This window comes from Enhydra lutris, unplaced genomic scaffold, assembly GCF_002288905.1.
Source record: "Enhydra lutris kenyoni isolate GAN:26980312 unplaced genomic scaffold, ASM228890v2 scaffoldscaffold26, whole genome shotgun sequence".
NCBI lineage: Eukaryota > Metazoa > Chordata > Mammalia > Carnivora > Mustelidae > Enhydra > Enhydra lutris.
In genome coordinates this window covers 26,362,788-26,382,937 of record NW_019154110.1, presented here as the reverse complement: position 1 = coordinate 26,382,937, position 20,150 = coordinate 26,362,788, and the positions used below count along the sequence as shown (strand labels likewise).

Here is a 20,150-nt window from a genome sequence, read left to right as displayed (position 1 = left end):
CCGTTTCCCTGCCCCCTCCTCATTTTCTCTCTCTTCCCCTTTCCAGCCCCCTGCCCAGTTTACTCCCCTCATTCTTTGTCCTCCTTCTCCTCCTCCAATCCCAAGACTGTTGTGGGCTCAGCAGGCTGGCTTTGTCCCACAGGGCTCACTCAGACACGGCCCACCCGGCTGACTAATCCAGATGGTTTCAGATCCCACCTCCAGCAGAACAGGCAGGGCCAGGTTCTAGCTCCCATGCCCAGAACTGTGCTTGAGCTGAGGTGGGTGTCAAAGAGAAACAGGACCTGGCCTCCACTCCTGACAGCTTTGTACCTGTCTGTGATTCAGTTTCGTCAGCTGCTATTTGTTGAGTGCCTGCTGTGTGACAGGCCCAGTGTGGGGACCTGGAGAGAAGGGCAAAGGTGGCGTCTGTCTTCAAGGAGCTCACGGACTGATTGACAGGGCAGAGGGAGTAGACACCTCCAAAAATAAGTGATTGTAACCTTCAAAGCTCAGCGTATGCTTCATCTTCTCTGGTCTCCCCCCACCACTCCCAGCATTTCCGATCTGTCCCCACAGCCTCCCCATGGTCCCTATCTGTCCCCCTGTGTTGATGATGATCGCAGCAGTTATTGGAGAGGAGGGCATGAGGGCCACAGGTTCTGGAGAATATCTGTGTGTCCCAGCTCTGTTGCACGCTGTGTTCCTAACCCTGGCCAAGAGACTTACCTTGTGGGCTCACTTTCCTCCCCGCCCCCAGCACTATTGCCCTTGGAGGCTCAAAGTCAAGTGCTTAGAGCAGTCCCCGGCACACAGCAGGTGATCAGTAAATGAGAGCTTTCCCCCTCTCCTCCCTAACCGTGAGTTCTTGCAGGGCAGTTCTTTGTGGTCAACCTCCTCCTCATACCCAGAATGTTCTAGGAGCTCAGTAAACCTGCTGGATGGAGGATGAGAGAGTGGATCCACCACAGAGTGGTTAAAGATGAGCCACGGGGATTAAAGAGGTAAGGAGGTGCACTGCACTGAGATCACCCGGAGAAGGGGTGTCCCCCAGGCTGAGGGAGGGACCTGGGCCAGAGGAGCCCCTCAGAGCTGAGCCCCATGGCTGATCCAAGGCCCCTGGGTTCCATATCCCAGGCTTTCTGGGCCAGGAGCAGCCCCTCTCCCCGAGACCCAGGCGAGGGCTCTTTAGGGGGGCAGCCCCACTTTTTTGAGCTTGTTTTGAGGAGCCTGGTGGGGTTTGAGGTTAGTGGTCCACGTGGAGCAGTGAAATGAGCTGGACTCTGGGCCTGGTGCGGGATCTGGTCTGGGGCCCTTTCACCCAGACCCCAGGGAGTCCCTGAGAATCTGGGCTCCCCCCAAAGTGAGGCCCTATTGGGAGTCCCAGGGAAGCCAGGAGGGAAGCCCAGGAGGGGCTGTGCCCACCAAACCAGGAGGCTTCCCAAACTGGGAAGAGGTGGTTACCTCAGTAGTGCCACTGAGGGGTGAGACTTTGCAACTGGGACTCAGTTTTCTCCCCGTCATCTGCAGGTGGTGGCCATTGGAAGGGGGACAGCTTCATCAGGGCTACTGGGTCCCTATTTCCCTCCCTGTTGTCTAGGTGCCCCCTGCCCACCCTGGACTCACACCCCTGCTTCTCAGGGCTATGGCTATGAGTGACTGGCTAGACTCCGTCATGATTGCCACGGAGCACACATGAAGGCAAGAGAGGCCAACCCAGAGTGGGTAAAAATAAAGGGCAGAAGAACAATGTGTCTAGCACTTGACTCTTTACCAAACTCCTTTTCATTCTTTATTTCATCTTTATAACAAGCCCATGAGTTGGCACTATTGTGCCCATTTCACACATCTGAAGACTGAGGACCAGACTGGTGAAGTGGCCTATCATGAGAGCGGGGATCCGTGTTCCAAGGCGCTTTCCAAGACCGTGGTTGGCCTTCTATCAGAGTCAAGTGGTCAGCCCTGGGAATCTAGGGAAAGAAGTGAGGCTCCCTTCTAAGGCCAGTGCTCAGGGGACAAGGGCATCAACCTCGGAATGTTCCTGTGGCGTCCCAGTGCCTCAGAGCTGGTCAGGCTCTGGAGGCAAGTGCTGCCACACGGTAGGTGCCGCCCAAGGGTGGCTAATTGCTGAGTTGCCTCTGGCTCATGGCTCCTTCAGCCACCTTGCCCTGCACCAGCAGCAGAAGGTGCCTCCCTCTCCCTCAGGCTCCACCCCACGGATGCGGCAGTGAACTTGTGGCGCTCAGTGATGGGGCTGTTGGTCCTGCCTGGGCCCTGCAGGGGGCAGGCTCACCCCAGAAAGCAGATCAGCTCCTCTTGGGCCACCTGCTGGGATCCAGGCTGGAGGGACAGAGCCCCAGACCCTATCCTATCTGGGCTTGGTCTCAACACAAGGGCCTGGCCAGTCCCCTGCCTTGTGTTGGGCAGCTCTGGAGAACAGGGCATGGTGGAGGCTAGAACTGTAGCCCCAAGAAGCCTTGGGTGCCTCTTTTCTCTCTGTTTTAGGTGGCAACCTTCGAGGGTCCACAAAAGACCCAGAGTGTGAGACGAAGCGTGCCTTGGGCTTTCTGGGAAGGGGAATCTCAGGTCCTTCCCAAGGGAAACTTGAGGGAAGAAGAGGAAGGGGTATCACAGGAAGGCTGTGGTGAAGGACGTGTGACTCTGCACAGTTCCATGTTTCCCATGTCAGCTGCTGGAGCGCGTCTTGTCTCTCTGCCTGGGTCAGCACATCTCAGGGCTGCCCGGGGACCTGCCGCCTAGTGGATGGTGTTCCTGGGGTTGTTAGTGGCTGGAGTGGAGCAGGGTATGTGGGTGGTGTCCCTTTGAGCCATTCCTCTGGGAGGTTCTACAGGAGCTGAGCACGCATCAGACTCCATCCTCTGCAGAGGCTGGGAGGGGTCAGGTTGGTGGGTGGGTGCTGAGACCCATATGGGTACCCACGGAGGGTGGGGAGAGGGGGCAGCTGGCAAAGAGCTGGTATTCACTCTTCTGGCCCATTTTTATGAACTGCTATAACGACTCTGTGGCTTCTTTCATCCAGGGATCTCAGACTAGTTTGAAAGTGGAATCTACAGTATAAAGCGTAGTTAATTACAACCTGGAGCCCACAGCCTGGTTTGCAGACGTGCTGTTGTGAGGAAGAGATTCTGAGACCAAGGGCACACCAGGTCCTGTAAATGTGGACGGGGGAATCCAATTAAAGAGGCTGTTTGGGAAATTGGCTTTGTAGTTCAGTTAAGTGGTACCTGAATCAAGGGGACGCGGGACACTGAGGTTCTGCTGCTTTTCTCCCAGTGGGCTTGGCTGCGCGTCTCCCACAAACCACAGGTTTCTCTAGGCACACTGGGGAGAGCAGTGACAACTCTGGAATTTTCCATAAAAGCTGGGTGGGGGGAGTTAGGGGCTGAGTGGATCCGAGCAGGAGGCCCTGGGCTCTTCCAGATTGGAACTGTCAGCCGACACAGCTGTGCAGGAAAAGCTGGCTGTGGGTGAGGGACTTGGGCCCTGGGACGCCACAGGCGGAGTCCAGCGAGAGAGAACCGGAGAGGTATGGCTGAAGATGGGGGTCAGGGTGGCTCTCTGGGCCTCCTCCAAGGCCACAGCAGTTTGGAGCTGGATCCTGAAGCCTTGGGCAATCGCCAACATTACACCGCAGGGAGACAGAAAGCACCTTGTATTTTGGGGCGGGGGGGATGAGAGTTCTGGGGGAGTTCCAGGGCTGGTGAAGTGGGAGTTTCAAGGCCTAATCTGGGTGAGGTCCAGGCCCAGTGGGGGCTGATTCAGGACAATGCAAGAAGCAGCAGGCTGGGAAGCCACATCCCCAGAATCCCTGTAGAGCTCTTGAGTCCCCGAAGGGGCCACCACTCAGGGTCGTGGTCTACTCCTCAGCTCTCCTGAGGTCCCTGAGCATGGGCTCTGAGCCCTTTAGAGGGGGAGTGAGGAAGTAGGGACAGATCACGCTGGTCACTTAGCATGTGTCCTGACTGTCCTGAGCTTGGTGAGGGTAGGCAGCAGCAAGGGGTAGCTGGAGGTCTGGGGCTCAGACTCGGAGAGTGAAAATGAGCAGGGACGGACTTGCCAAATCTTGCCCAAGAAGATCTGAGTCACCTTGCTCAAGACAGCTGCTCCGAGGGTGGAATGCCACGGAGGTGGCCAGGACGAGAGAGAGGACAACCCAGCGGGGTACATCTGAGTCGAGCTCTCTGTGGCCCGTGAGGGCAAAGTTGCCAGACCTGCCCAGTTAATTCGGAATTGCAGATAGACAATAGAATAATTTGTAGTACAAGTATGTCCCAATATTGTATGCATTTTTATTTGCTAAATCTGGCAACGCTATCCTTAGCAGGTCTGGGAATAGCTCTGAGTCTCCTATCATCAAGACTAAAGAAGCAAGACCTTTCTCTGATTCTTTGGACAAATCAAATTGGTGGCTCAAAATGTCTTAATTGAAGTTTTTTTTTTGTTTTTTTCCTCCCGTAATGCTTCCTTCAACTTTGTGTACCTGTTACTGCATGTCTACACTAGAACCCTACAGCTGGCAGCAGATCTGGCACGAGCTTTTGATGTGGTTATTAGAAACAGAATATATAGTAACTGTGCTTTTCAGGGAGGAGCCAGGAACCCCGGGCACTTTGTTGCTTGAAGAAATGGAGAAAGCAAGTTGTGTGGGGGGAAGAAATGAAGATCAGTGTGGGTCTCCCCGTCTCTGGGTGGGAGGGGGCTGGGTAGGGTCTAAAGTGTTGAAGAATTGGGATCAGCATTTCTGCTCTTTAAAAAATTATTATTATTATTTTTTAAGATTTTTAAAAAAGATTTTATTTATTTATTTGACAGACAGAGATCACAAGTAGGCAGAGAGGCAGGCAGAGAGAGAGGAGGAAGCAGGCTCCCTGCTGAGCAGAGAGCCCGATGTGGGGCTCGATCCCAGGATCCTGGGACCATGACCTGAGCCAAAGGCAGAGGCTTTAACCCACTGAGCCACCCAGGCACCCCTTAAAAATTATTTTTATTAAAAAAATTTTTTTTTGAAGTTTTTGTTTCTTTAAGTAATCTCTACACCCAACGTGGGCTTCGAACTCACAACCCCAAGGTCAAGGGTCACATGCTCTTCTGACTGAGCCAGTAGTTCTTAGATGCCTCTTAGAGTGGGAAATTCTGCAGAACCTGTGTGTATGGCTGTCAGAGATCAAATAGGTACCAGGAGAAAGCCGGGAAGCTCAAGCATAAGCCAGCAGTCCACTCTGAGAGAGAGAGAGAGAGAGAGAATGAGAGAGAGAGAAACATTGTGCTTCTACAATGATCTTACTCCTTTGGGTACCCATTTGTAGGTGACCTGTCTGCCCCATGTTCCATTGTCTGCTTCCTCTGATGCCTTTGGTGGTGGCAACTGGCACCTTTTAACCACAGCCCTGAGAAGCAGGAAAAGAGGAACCCTGATTTCTTCTTCAGGCACACTGTGACAGGTTGTGCCTGGTCCCTTCCACGTCGAAGGGACTGATCCACTGGGAGGGAGACTCAGGCTTGATTTCTTGGGTTGCTGCCCACGGAGAACCTTGGCTTTCAGACGGAAGCTCATTTGGGAATGGAAACTTCTTTTTAACCAAAGGAGGACCCACAAATCCAGTGGTTGATTTTGAACTTGGTGGCCTTCCAAGGTGGGCTTTCTCCTCTTGACCCTGAAGCTGGGGCCATGGTGGGCAGAGAGCATCCTGTCAGTTCCGTAGCCCTAAACCCAGCACTTTGTGCCAGCAGGAAGTGGAGGTGGCTTTGGAAGCTGCTAGAATAAGTGTCAGAGGGCTAGTCTAGGGGTTCCTGCTGCTCTGGACACAGTCCCAGCCACGGTCTTCCCTTGCACAGCTGGGCTCGGCCACTATCCCATGAAACCAGGGCGAGTGGTTTGTGCCCTTGGATACAGCATTTGACTGGGACTCAGACTAGATGGGCTCTAAGAACAGTTTTGATCTCTTAAGTCCATGACTCCAGTTCCTATTTCTCATGCATGTTTCTATTGACTTTTTTTTTTAAAGATTTTATTTATTTATTTGACAGAGAGAGAGATCACAAGTAGGCAGAGAGGCAGGCAGAAAGAGAGGAGGAAGCAGGCTCCCTGCTGAGCAGAGAGCCCAATGCAGAGCTCGATCCCAGGACCCTGGATCATGACCTGAACTGAAGGCAGAGGCTTTAACCCCCTGAACCTCCCAGGTGCCCCTCTATTAACTTCTCACAATCCCGTGAATGTGGTGCCTCTTGGGGAACCCGAGGCTCAGAGTGGCTGAGTGGCTCCAGCCAAGGTCCGGCTGCGTTCAGGCCCAGGGCCCGCTCTGTCCAGCCTGACACTATTGGAGCCCCTTCTTTTGCAAGTCTGTCCCGGCTCAGGTGGCCAGAGATGTCATTCCATCTTGGACATGCTGGGCTGCCCACACGACATCCCGGTGACGCTGTCCCTCCGAATGGGGGCTCCTGGGAAAGAGCCCCGGGAGGTGGCTCAATGTGGCTTCTGCCTATGAGGGAAGACCAGGGGGAAGCTCGTGCCATAGTCTTGTGCTGTGTAGGCTGGAGGCAAAGGGTGACCTGGGGTCCCAGGGAGGGTGCAAAAACAGAACAAAAACAAGAGAAGAAACTCTATGTCATGAGCTTGACGGTCCATAACTCCTCTTTATTCTTTTATGCTGTAGGTCAGCAGCAAAGAAAAGGATGGTGGTTGTGAGGGATGGTGAGAGTCACCAACATATCTGGTGACGCCTGGGCCCCTGCACAGGAAATGCCTATAATGTCTGAGAGGGAAGGGCCTCAAGCTTACCTCGTCTAGGCTCTTCCTGTTCAGACTGGGGCTCTGGGGCTGAGCTTGGCCTGGAGTCCAGGCCCTGACCCTTAGCCCAGTGTATTTTAGATTAACGTTAGAAAGAATGGCCTCAGAATAGGGACTCTCTTTTGAAATAAAACCTGATGAGTGGGACTCCTGGTTTACTTCACACCAAACAGGTGGATTTTCTCCAAGGTTGGGGAGCGGGATGGGCAGATCTCCGGGCCTGTGCTGGGAGATGAGCGGCTCTGTTGAGTCCTGGCTTCTCTTCCCTGACACAGGTAGAACATCTGTTCCACGTGATGGTCCTGGCTCCTGGGTGGAAGAAAGCAGAGGAATTCCTCCCATGAGGCCCCCTCCACACTTTCCTCTGAGAGGTGGCCTTTTGGCCTACAACATGGAGAAAAGGCAGGGGACCTAGGGGGGCCAAAAGCCCTTCTCTGGCCCTCTCTGCAGGAGGGGAATGTGCCTCTCCTCACAGCTTGTAAGACACCTGCCTGGACTCTGGCCCTCGGTGGTCCTCCTGGCGCAGCAGCTGAGAGTGATGGGAAGAGCCAGAGCAGCAGCTGCCCTGGAGGAAACCTGGCGTCACCTTCAGATACAGATGGCACAGCAGAGGGGCTTAAAAACCCCAGAAAATGAAAACATCCCTTTTAGATGCCTGATAGCCAGACACCCCAGAGAAGAGCCGCTTCGAGGCTCAGTGAGGGCTGCCCTGAGAGTGAGCGCTGCGTCACCAATGAGATATATCGAAGCCTTAAGGACTTGCCCGCCTGGGCCCCGCCTGGGCCCCGCAGGGACAGCCAGACTCGGCACTGGTTTTCCTAGGAGTAAAAGGCAGTGTCTGTAGGAAGTCTGGTCAGAGCCCCCGTTCCTGTCCTGATGGTCCAGCGGTTCTCAAACAAGGGTGGTTTTGCCTCCCAGGGGATACCTGGCAATGTCTGGAGACAGTCTGGGGGAGGGTGTGGCTATTGGCATCAGGTGGTGGAATCCAGGGATGTCGCCAACATCTTACAGGGCACACCAAGTGCCCACCTCGAAGAATTCAGTAGTCTACGATGTCAACAGTGCCGGGGCTGAGAAACCCTGAGGCTGTGCTGGGACAGCAGGGATGCTGGAGCTGCTATAAGAGCCCAAGGTCCTCGCTCTCACTCCCAGGAGGGGCTGCTCTCAGGCGTCCCGTCAAGGTGCCCACTGCGCTGGGCGAGGCGTGTGCTCCATAGCCAACCCTCCTGAGTAATTCCAGAGAGAAGCTTATAAAGCGTTTTAAGAGGTTGCTAAATTACAGCTTCAGAAGCACATAAATGCTTCCATAAACGCCAACCTTGCAAACCAAGTCCGTGTGGGAGAAGAGTGAGCCGGTTGCCCGAGCCTTGGGAAGTCCCACTTGGTGAGGCGGAAGAAGGAACTTCCCTGGGGCGGTGACTTCTCGGGTGCCCCTCCCATCTCGCTTGTTGCCCTAGCAGCTCTTTGTTTGTCCTTCTTATTCCTCCCCTGTCCAAAGAGTCTGTACAGACCCATGACTTGGGGACTAGGGGGTCAGGGCAGACTGCCCCAGGATCGAGGTCTCTACTCTTCTGGGTTCAAAGAACTGTGGGTCACAAAGGAAAGTGCCTTCCAAAGCAACCCTTCAGAGGGCTCACACTTGTGATCCTTGGCCGGCCACAGCCATAAACCATCACCAAGGACTGTCCCGTGTAAGCAGTATTTCTATAGGGCACAGTGGCTTTCAAAAACACTTTTACTTCTGTTCTGTTTGATGCTCCTCATATCCGTGTGAGGCAGGCAGAGTAGGCTGATGACCTCCACCGTCCTGATGAGGACACTGAGGCATGCCAGAAAGGGACATACGCTCACATGACAGAGTCACCATTCGGACCTAGGTTTCTGGTCCCTAAATTCTGGGTGCCTACAGTTGCCCTTGGTTGTAGGAGAGAAGTGTTGGGACAAGAGTGCAGGATCTAGGATTGGAGAGCCCTGGTCTCAGTTCCAGGCTCCGTCACTCATTGCCTGTTTCCCTTGAGCAAGGTTGTTCTTGGCCATTTGGCGTCTGTTTCCATGTCGGTGAAATGGAGACAGATCGGTCACCTCCCAGGACTGTTGTGAGGTATAGAGGAAGTAACCAGGGCCTGGCGCATAGGAGCTCCATGAATCGTAGTTCCCTTTGTTCCCTTTGAACTATCCTGGGGGTCTGGGCATCCGTGAGCACCTGTGAGTGCAGGGGAAGTGGGTGGGGGTGACAAGTGGGATGACCAGGATGCTCAGGGGAAGGACCAGGACAGAGAGGAGGAACCAAATGTCATTTGTGAGGCCACTCCCAATTTATGGGATCTGGTGCAAAGACTTTGAAGAGGCAATAAAATTCATATTCTCCCAGGAAATGACAACAGATGAGAGTCCTGACTTAGCAAGCAAAATTAAAAAAAAAATTTTTTTTATAAGGTAAGAAATTCTGGATGGGTGGCAAAAATCACATTCTAATGAGATTAGCTTTCTGGAAGAGGAACAGGCTTTCCCAAGACTAACATGCCAACACCCCACAGAGAGTGTGTATAAATACTCCAGAGAGGCCTTGAGAGCCTAGAACCCAAGCTCCTTGCTAAATTATAGCCTGCCTCTGCTAGGATCATGGCCACCCAGGTCTGCTCCCCGGTCTTCTCCTCTGGGTCTGCCAAGGGCCTATGCAGCCCAGCAGGCGGCCTCTCTCGGGTGTCCTCCGTCCGCTCTGTGGGCTCCTGCAGGGTCCCCAGTCTTGCTGGAGCTGTGGGGTCTGCCTCCTCCATCAGGATGGGCCTGTCCAGCCTTGGGAGCTGCTTTTCCGGCTCCTACCTGTCCGCTGGGTGCCACCCCTCTGGTTTTGTCGGGAGCGGGGGCTGGTTCTGCGAGGGCTCCTTCAATGGCAGCGAGAAGGAGACCATGCAGTTCCTGAACGACCGCCTGGCCAGCTACCTGGAGAAGGTGCGCCAGCTAGAGCGGGAGAATGCAGAGCTGGAGAAACGCATCCGGGAGTGGTACGAGTCTCAGATTCCATACATCTGCCCAGACTACCAGTCCTACTTCAAGACCATTGAGGAGCTCCAGCAAAAGGTAACGGGGCCTTGGCCCCTCTCCAGCATCCCCAGCCCTGGGGGTCCCTGTCTCATCCCAAGAGACTACCCAGTGATGGTAGCTCTTGGGGAATTCTCTGTCCAGGGCAAGCTCTTCTGTCTGGAGTCCTGGTTTCCTGGGAGACCCACACGTCTGTGCGAGTCCTCTGCTTGCTTATGACTATGCCAGCCATCCTCTCCTCCCCTCGCCATCTCAGCCTTAGGAGGGGCAATAGCATATACCCAGCGACTACAGGATGTAGGCGCCATGCCTGATGCTTGGTATCCATTGGATTATTTATTCCTCATCTTGGAGAGATAGCTATTACTAGACCCATTTAACAGATACAGAAGTTAAATATCAGGGCGGTTCAGTAACTTGCCCAAGATTGCACAGCCTCTGAGTGTTAGATGCAGAATCAGAATCCAGGCTGGCCTGGTTCTTTCCACCTCACCCTGAGGCATCCTGCCGTGACACTCTGGGGCCTACTTCTAGGGGTGGCCCTCCTGGACTGGTGATCCCTCCATACCTGGGCTCAGGGCTGGGGCTACTGAGGGTACCGGTGGGACTTAGAAGCATGGCCTCTGGGCCATCCCCGCCTGCCCACCCCATCCTGCTGGGCCTTCCCTAGCTCACGGGATGCCCCTTGTTCCTCAGATCCTGCTGACCAAGGCTGAGAACGCCAGGCTGGTCCTGCAGATTGACAACGCCAAGCTAGCTGCTGATGACTTTCGGACCAAGTGAGTGGGCCCCAGCGGGGAAGGTCTGCTGTGCTTTCCCTCGCCTCTCTCCTCGGCCTTGGGAGCTGGTGAGCTGGGAGGAAGGCCAGAGGGAACCGTAAGTGGGAATACGGCACAGGCCCTGGATCCCCTCTGCGTCCAAGGAAAGGCTCACTGTGCTGCTGACCCCAAGTCAGCCCCCTCAGCTGATGGAGGGCAGCCTGTGCCCGGCGCCCTCCCTGCAGACTCAGCAGGGCTCTGTGTGTGCAGGTACGAGTCAGAGCTGTCCATGCGGCAGCTGGTGGAGTCGGACATGAACGGGCTGCGCCGGATCCTGGACGAGCTGACCCTGTGCAAGGCCGACCTGGAGGCCCAGGTGGAGTCCCTGAAGGAGGAGCTGCTGTGCCTCAAGAAGAACCACGAGGAGGTGAGGCTGGTGCTTTGCAACCTTCCAGCGTTTCCCAACCTGGGTGACCCTTGGGCACAACGACGGTGACCATGGCTCCCATAGGAACTCCAACTGGCATCTGTTGAGGGCGTACTGTATGCCAGAAGCTATCTGAAACTCTTTGCATTAAAAAAAAAAAGATTTTATTTATTTATTTGACAGAGAGAAAGAGAGCACAAGTGGAGGAGGGTGGCAGCAGAGGGAGAAGCAGGACCCGGCTGAGGAGGGATCCCGATGCGGGGCTCCATCCCAGAACCCTGGGATCATGACCTGAGCTGAAGGCAGATGCTTAACCACCTGAGCCACCCAGGCGCCCCTAAATACTTTGCATTTTGCTCTCACTTCATTTCATCCTCACAATTGTCCCATTTTACAGATGAGAAAAATAAGGCACAGAGCAGTTAAGTCGCTTGCTTAAGGTCACACAGATCCCATGACACTAAATCTCCCTCTGGACGTTAGTGCCTGATAACATTTCTTCTATTTGCCTGACATTTGCATCATCTTTGACTCTCCCGTATCCCCAGAGTAGGTAGGTGTATGTCCATGAAGGGACCTAGGCTCAGAGAAGTTAAGATCCAAGTCTGAGGTCACACAGCCAGCCGCTGAGGGAGGAGGATTTGAGCCCAGCCTCCTGTACCCTCAATCCGGCATCCTTTCCACAACCTTGGTGCCGTCGTGCCTCCCCTCCACAGGAAGTCAACGTGCTCCGTTGCCAACTTGGGGACCGACTGAACGTGGAGGTAGATGCCGCCCCCCCAGTGGATCTCAACAAGATTCTGGATGATATGAGATGCCAGTATGAGGCCCTGGTGGAGAACAACCGTAGAGACGTGGAGTCCTGGTTCAACACCCAGGTGGGGCTGGGGCCACCCGGGACCACAGGCTCCTGGGGCAGCGGTTCTCCTTGAAAGGAGCTTCCCTTGGTCTGACCACACTCTGGGGCCTCTTGCGTTTCAGACCGAGGAGCTGAACAAGCAGGTGGTGTCCAGCTCGGAGCAGCTGCAGTGCTGTCAGACGGAGATCATTGAGCTGAGACGCTCGGTCAATGCCCTGGAGATTGAGCTGCAGGCCCAGCACAGCCTGGTGAGTGGCCTCTGCCTGAGGGACCAGCCACAGCTCCTGGCAAACCCTGACCCACCAGCCTTGGCACGGGGCTTATCCTGGGGTGTGATCATGCAGGATGTGGAGATACCCGGGGCTTCAGGGCTCTGGGTGGGATTCCTTCCCGTGAGCAGCCCTTCCTCTCTCCCCTTACAGAGGAATTCCCTGGAATCCACGTTGACGGAGACTGAGGCCCGCTATGGCTCCCAGCTGGCCCAGATGCAGTGCCTGATCAGCAACGTGGAGGCCCAGCTGGCCGAGATCAGGTGTGACCTGGAGCGGCAGAACCAGGAGTACCAGGTGCTGCTGGACGTCAAGGCCCGGCTGGAGTCAGAGATCGCCACCTACCGCCGCCTGCTGGAGGGCGAGGACTGCAAGTGAGTGGCTGTGGGTCCTGGAGAGCCAGGTGTGGGGACAGGGCTCCCTGGACCACCCCTCAGGGCCTCGGAGAGGGTGTCAGTCTCTGCAGAGGTTAGTGCGCAGAAGACGGGGATCTATTCAAAGCCTTTCTCTAGAGATCCCTTCTTGTCCCAGCTTGGTCATCACAGTGGGGACAAGCTGCCCCCTCGTGCCGCCACAGCTCTTCCCCAACAGTCGTGCTTGGCTGGGGGCTTCTTGTCTTCATCCCTGCAGCGCTTGGGGTTTTTAGAGGCACTGAAGCCATTCGTCGTTGTCACCTACCTATAGTCCCTCTATCCTCTAAATCTGTTTAACGGGGATCTCAGTCTCATGACCCACGCCCAATGCCCTCTGATCGATTTCATTTCCTCAGGCTGCCTGTGCACCCTTGTGCTACGGAATGCAAACCTTCCATGAGGGGACCTTACGTCTCGACTGGGCCCTGTGCTCCAGCTGTGCCCTGCGGCCCGGCTCCCCAGGTCAGCACCCAGATCCGCACCATCACTGAGGAGATCAGAGATGGGAAAGTCATCTCCTCCAGGGAGCACCTGCAGCCTTGCCCGCTGTAGCCAGCCCCGGGAAGGACATGCCTATGGCTCTCAGCTCTAAATGACCCCCCATTCCCTAGAGAGGCTCCCTGCTCAGCAGATTTTTTTCTACCAAAATACTTCTTATGTTGTGTTTCTGGACTTCACTGCTTTTATGCTACGCAAAACTAGTTTCCTCTGGAAATATACCCAATAAACTGTGTTCTCTTGGCATTGCAAACTTGACTCTGTCTGTTCTTGTGAGGTTAGCTAGTGCGGATGTTTGATCAAGGGTCAGAGTAAAGCTGTGGATTTTGGTCTCAGGTCTATCTTCCTGCATCTGAGTGGTAGGAAGTGACAGGACGATTAAAATATTTAAAAATGGGGATACCTCAGACCCTGGCCGTGTGAACAGATGGGCATAGCCATTGCCCACAGGCTCGGCCCTGCCCATGGGTACCCACCTGGGGCGGCCCCACAAGGGATAGTCTCCCAAGCCAGCCTTCCTCAGTTGCCCTGTCTGGATCTGGGGGCCCCCTCTCTGCCCCTTCAGCTCCTCCTCCTTTGTCCAGCTTGCACCTCTCCGCTGGCTCATCCCCAGGCCTGACCCTGGTGACAGTTCAGGAGAGCAGTTTCCAGGACCGAGTGGAGAGAGGCAGACCGCAGCCAGCCAGCCTGGACTGACCACCTCAGGGAGGGGAGCTCGGGGACGGAGGCAGGAGGGCCAGCTGACTCCCAGTGCCAGATACGGGGCTGAAGTGAAGGGCAGCAGGGACAAGGACGTGTGGGGGGTCAGACAGGGAGGAGGGGGAAGGAAGCTCACTGTGGGGCAGAGGGCAGAGTGCCCCGAATTCTCCTGGCTGAGCTGTGCCCTTCTGGGAGCCCAACCTAACTGTGCCGGGCCCCTGACACCCCTCTGAGCAGAGAAGCATGACCTGTGAGACGTCTGCGAGCCCCCTGGCTTATTCTTTGTCCCCAGGATTTATTCTTTGTGGAGAACACAGGCCGGAGAAGACAGCAGCTTACTCCGGGCCATACAACAGCGAGTGACAAGGAAGAGGCCATGGTGCGGCAATTCCGATTGGGAGGCTGGCGCCCTTTCCCCTAGTATTGTCTCACCCCTCCCCAACGACTTGAGTCATTACTACCTGCTGGACAAAGTCAGCGGGGCAGCCCTGCCCTGTCCCGCTCCTCCCTGTGCTCCGCACCCCTGAGGTCCGCCTTTCTCCGTTCTGGCCTGAGGCTCTGGACAGGAGAGGTGGGCGGCTGGGGGTGCAGAGAGCGTGTCCCACCCTTGCGTGCTGGTGCACGGAGACAACCAGGGATGGGCAGGGACGGACGTCGGTTCTGACTTCACTGGGTAAGGAAGCCCTCCTATTCTCAACCTCGTAACCTACCCTTAACTGAGTTCTAGCTTAAATTCCTCACTACTGGGCAGACCAGAACTTAGCACCGCCAGGGGCCCACACCGACGCAGCGAGTGGCAGGCTTAGGATGCCCTCTCAAGCCTTTTGATGCCCATGTCATTGCTCTTTTCTCGATAGCAGAGAGAGAGATGATAGGACACATTATATTTTATCGAATTTCCCCAGAGTGAACATAATCCTTTTTTTCAAGGCATTTCTGACCTTGTTTATACTGACGCCAAGGTGCCATCTGGCTCATTGACACACACTCAGGTCAATTAGTCAGCCAACAGATAGGTACTGAACACCCCGTGTGTGGAAAGCCCAGTGCTAAAGCAGCGGCACGTCTATGGAGAAGTGGGGACGTTGGGGAGGCAGCTGGACCCAGTGTGGGATCTCAGGCCTTGTCCTCAAGAAGCCGATGGCCCAGCTGGGGAGACGGGAGACAACGCCTGTGCCGCCCCCCCGCCCCAAGCACCGGGCATGGCAAGTGTGCGTGTGGGGCAGGCTCTTGGGTTCTCAGGACAGGGAGAGATCAAGGAGAGTTGGGGGTGTAGGGGAGATTTGGAATTAATGGGGGCCTTGAAGGATGGGCAGAGCAGGAAGGAGGAGGGCAAAGGGTTTTTAGAGCATGGCCATGTTCTGGAGACAGTGCAGACCCCATCTCAGCAGAGGGCTCAGGTCCTGGAGGGAAAGTAATTCGGAGACTTACTAAGCAAGATTGGTTCTTGCCAATAACGGATTCCAGGTAATTATTTTTTTCTAATAAGAAGAGTGCTAAGGAAGAATGGAAATAGTCCAGAATGATTTAGAGGTTATCTCATAGCTTTAAAAATATTACTTTTCTTTTTTTTAAAGATTTATTTACGAAAGAGAGCAAGTGAATGAGTGAGCATGAGCAGGGGGAGGAGCAGAGGGGGAGGGGGAGAGAGAATCTCCCGCAGACTCCCTGCTGAGCCCAAATCCAGATGCGGATCTCGATCTCGTGACTTTGAGATCATGACCTGAGCTGAAACCAAGAGTTGCAAGCTCAACTGACTGAGCCACCCAGGCATCCCTAAACATATTACTTCTATGTTTTATAAAATTAATCTCTTTCCATCTCTGAGCCTCAGTTTCCCTATGTATAGCAGTAGAGAGAGTAAGACTGTCTTTGGAAGTGTCTTTCTCTTCCAGCTCCCTACCCACTTTTTTCTCCTTCCTACCTTATTCCTTCTCTCCCCTTTTATTATGTTCCCCTTCCCTCAAAAACCTTTCCTTTGCCTTCTTAATTAGCACAATTCACCACAGGCAAAGCATTCATTCATTTATCCTTTCCCTCTGAGACATCTGGAAGCCAGCACTGTACTTGAACAATAGAGATTTCAAGAGAAATAAGAGGTCTGTCCTTGCCCTCGAGAATGTACAACTCTCCCTGGGAAGATAGGGCTCAAACACCAGACAATTTGAGCACATCAGTGAAGGGAGGGTCAGCAGATCAACCATCGGTCGCTGCCATCGATGTTCAGAGCCAGGAGGGCAAAGCTGGGCTGGAGCAGGGGTAGGCTCCAGAAACATTCCAAGCCTCAGTTTACTCATCTACTAAATGGGGCTATTGGCGATGCTAGTCTCATGAGATTGTTGAGCTGTGAATGAGACAATGCCTGGAGACAGCTCAGCACGAGGCCTGGCAGTCCTAAGCACTTAGTGACGGATGGCTGGTACCATTAGCCTTGCCATTAACTGGTCTGTGTGGGGGAGACAAACCCGTTCTGGGCAGCACAGGTGTGGAGCCCTGCCTGGGAACCCATGTGACCCCCAGGGGTGTGTAAACAGCATGAGGTCTCCCAGGCCTTGGCTGCTGTGGCTTTTCAGGGTCCTGTGGATGCAGGGTAGCCCTCACTGAGCCCAGAGCACGGGAGGCTGTGACTTAGCAGGGCTTGGGTGGAACCCTGTACGCCCATGGATGGGAAACATGAATGGCAAAGGTGGCTCATCCGGGCTCTCAGCTCAGCTGCGTCCTTTGCACTGGGGCATGGATTTCCAGGGAGGAGAAGGTGAGGCAGACAATGGGTCCTGGGATTTTGTTGGGCAGGTGCCGGTCTCACCAGGCTCTTGGGTGTGGGAAGGGCATGGTGACTCATGAGAGTTCTAGATCTGAGGCCCCCAAACACGGCACCTGGCCTGTGGGATGGTGGCCCAGGCGCTCAGAGCCCATCCACACTCCCCAGTGACAGCTTCTTAGCCTTGTCAGCTCAACTACAGCAAGACTCCACCCATGTGGGGACCAGTAATCATAGTGGTTGCCTTTCCTGAGCACTCACTACGAGCAGTGGTGTTCTAGATGTTTCCTCGGCTCTGAGGTGGGGGTGACAAGCCTGGGCTCACAGGACAACATGAGGGGGAAGTGAGACCATGCATGCCAGAGCAGTGAGTCCCACACCAGGAAGGCTGCTGGAGCTCAGCTTGCTGCTGTTCTCCTGACAAGAAGGTAAAACCTATCCCTAGAAGAGCCAACAGGACCCCAAACCGCAGGGCCGCCTAGAAGGCAAGTTACACGGGGCTCCTCCTGATGAGGCTCCATCTGTTGCAGCTCCACCTGCCCTCTGGCTCAGCTCTTGGCCCCTCTCCCAGGCCTCGCTCCCTTGGCACATTGGGTTTTCTGGAAAAAGAATCCACCCTTGTCAAGCCTTCTGGACATCAGCCCAGACAACTCCTGTAGCAGAGCTGAAACTCTGAAGTTCAGACTGTGTCTCCTGAGGGGGTCTGTGATCATGTCCCAACATTCCGCCTCAGCCCCCAGGCAGCCGCAAGAAAGGCTGCCCCACTTCTCAGCCAGGGCCTGGGGAGACATAGCTTCCTACGTAGGGTATGTGTCACCATGTGCTGGTGCTCAGTTAGCTGACCTCTAGTTGTTTAGGCTGATGTCGGGGCTATATAACCAGCCAGATTTCCTTGTGAGGGAGGGAGGGAGGGAGTGGGGAGGTTGTCTGTCCCCCAGGGCTCTGCTCTGTCTGGGGTGACCAACTTTCCCATTTTGTGTGGGACTGAGAAGCTCCCAGGGTTAGGCGGCTTTCGGTACTAAAACCAGAATAGTCCTGGGGAAACGGGGATAGCTGGTCACCATGGCCCTATTTCCAGGGTCATTCTAGAGCCTTCTGTGTCTCCTTGGGCATGAGGTCACTGCTTCCTGCAACAACTAGGCTTGCTCTTCCATCATCCAGGGGCCAACCCAGGAGCCTCCTCTACACCACCCCCCCCGCCCCCCTGCACCGGGCCCATAAAAGGAGATGAAGCTAGAAAAAGTCAAGACTGTGGTTGTGGGTTCCCACACCTCCTGAGGCTGAGGCTGAGGCTGAGGTCTGGGCTTGGATGACAGGCCCCTTTGAAGAACTGAGGATACTTGGTCTTGTCGGCAACACGGGGCGGAGGAGACGTCTCGACGTGGCTGTCAGTTCAACGGGACTCCCACTTTACGAGGCCGGGAAATGTTCATGGGAAGCTAACTAACAGGGTAATGAGGGGTTCTTAGAGAAAATGGTATTAACTTTAATGAGGAGAAAACCCTTTGTAAAGGCCAACGCCCACTGGAGCAGAGGTATAAACCTGGGGTGAAGAGCGGCTTCTCTGCACTGGGGGGCATCCGGCCTCGAAGACCTCTCACTTGGTCTGGGCTGCTGAGGCCATGGCTTCCAAGTGCCTCAAGGCCAGCTTCTCTTCAGGGTCTCTCAGGGGCTTGGGGGGAGCTGGCGGTGGCTCTGCTCGCGTGTCCACGATGTACTCCAGCAGCTCTTGCAAGCTCCCCAGCCTCTCCCGCGGGGCCCGGAGTTTCTCGGCATGCTCCGTCGGGCTGGGTAGGAGCAGCAGCAGGGCAGCTGGCTGCTTGTCTGCTCTCTGCCTCCCGGCCGGAGGCTTTACTACCAGCTACAACCTGGGTGGGGGCTGGTTTGGGGATGGCATCCTCACCGGCAGCGAGAAGGAGACCATGCAGTCCCTGAATGACCGTCTGGCCAGCTACCTGGAGAAGGTGCGCCAGCTGGAACGGGAGAATGCCAGCCTGGAGGGCCGCATCCGGGAGTGGTGTGAGCAGCAGGTGCCCTACCTGAGCCCTGACTACCAGTCCTACTTCCGGACCATCGAGGAGCTCCAGAAGAAGGTAAGGGGTTCAGAGTGTCTCTGGCTGTTCGGGAGTCTGAAGCCATGAGCCCTGGACTGGAAGCTAGGACACCCATGCTGTTGGCCCTGCTCCCATGGGACACTCCAGAGGTCACAGAGCATGTGCACATCTGTGGCCTCATCTGCTCCTCCCCGTCATCTGATGAGGAAGATATCATTAGCCCATTTTACAGATGGGAACACCGGAGCTTAGGCTGATTAAGTGACTTAGTCTAGGTGGTCCGGCTGGCAGCTGGTGGAGACAGGCTCTGTGAACTCACTGACTGTATAACCTTTGCTAGCATGGTCTATCTCTATGAGTTTTAATTCTCCCCCCGCCTTTTTTTTTTTTTTTTAAGGCGAGGGGATTGGACTTCATTTCTTTGGTGCAGATCAGATTTTCTATAAAGAACTCAGGGAAGGAAAAGCCCATCAGCAGTTTCCTTTTTGTCCAGCCCACATCCTCTGAGGGTCCCTGCTGGCTCCTGGGAGGGACCATTTGTGACCAAGGAATCAGAGAGTATGCTGCTGTTCAGGACCTGCCCTGAGGCCCCAGTGGCCTGGGAGTTAGGAAGGCAAGAGTTAGCCCCCCTGCCAGTCTTTGCTGCAGCATTTCCTCATCTCCCCTAGTCCATGCCGGGTTATGGGTCTCAGAGGCTCTGCACTGGGAGGGGCTGTAGAGGCTTCCCTGTCTGATCCCTACTGTGTGCCCATAAGCCTTCACGGAGCCTCAGAAGCCAGGAATCCAGAGATGGTTGATTCCTTCCCTCTGGAGGTAGCTCTTGTCAGCTTTGGGGAGCTCTGGGGAGCTCTGGCTAGCAGACTGTCCTTCCCTTCACATGTCACTTCTTTATTTTCCCAGACCCTGTGCACCAAAGCAGAGAACGCCAGGCTGGTGGTGCAGATCGACAATGCCAAGCTGGCCGCAGATGACTTCAGAACCAAGTGAGTGTCCTGCTTGCTCCTTGGTTGGGGGCTGGTAGACCTGGATATTGGCAATGCCAAGATGCAGGGTTTTTGCTGTCTTAAGTCACTGAGGTATTAAGGTGGGACACACAGAATGAGCACAGCCTGGGGTGGGATCTGACTTTGGACATAAAAAGGAAATGGAGCTTTAGGCATCCTGTTACGTATGTGGCAGGTATGAGACGGAGCTGTCCATGCGGCAGCTGGTGGAATCAGACATGAACGGCCTGCGCCGGATCCTAGATGATCTGACCCTGTGCAAGTCTGACCTGGAGGCCCAGGTAGAGTCCCTGAAGGAGGAGCTGCTGTGCCTCAAGAAGAACCACGAGGAGGTGAGCACAGGGGAGGAGGGGAGCGGGTGAGCATGGGAAGGAGGTGAATATGGGTAGGAGGTGGAGATGGGGAAGGTGAACATAAGAGGGAAGGTGAGCATGGGGAAGCAGGTGAGCATGGGGGAACAGGTGAGCATGGGGGAACAGGTGAGCATGGGGGAACAGGTGAGCATGGGGGAACAGGTGAGCATGGGGGAACAGGTGAGCATGGGGGAACAGGTGAGCATGGGGGAACAGGTGAGCATGG

General features: G+C 55.0%; 2 protein-coding genes across 2 annotated transcripts in view; both read left to right on the top strand.

Moving 5' to 3' along the window:
- Positions 1–9,409: 9,409 nt before the first annotated feature.
- Positions 9,410–13,107, top strand: LOC111151360 (keratin 36). The gene is made up of 7 exons (XM_022509327.1): positions 9,410–9,868; positions 10,526–10,608; positions 10,858–11,014; positions 11,731–11,892; positions 11,996–12,121; positions 12,296–12,516; positions 12,912–13,107. The coding sequence occupies exons 1-7, from the start codon at positions 9,410–9,412 to the stop codon at positions 13,105–13,107; spliced, it is 1,404 nt and encodes a 467-aa protein (XP_022365035.1).
- Positions 13,108–18,135: 5,028 nt separating this feature from the next.
- The window catches only part of LOC111151367 (keratin 35), a 4,044-nt gene continuing 2,029 nt past the window's right edge, over positions 18,136–20,150 (top strand). The window contains exons 1-3 of the mRNA XM_022509340.1: positions 18,136–18,606; positions 19,468–19,550; positions 19,747–19,903. Of these exons, the coding sequence (XP_022365048.1) occupies positions 18,136–18,606; positions 19,468–19,550; positions 19,747–19,903 (711 nt within the window). The remainder of the gene's footprint in view (positions 18,607–19,467; positions 19,551–19,746; positions 19,904–20,150) is intronic.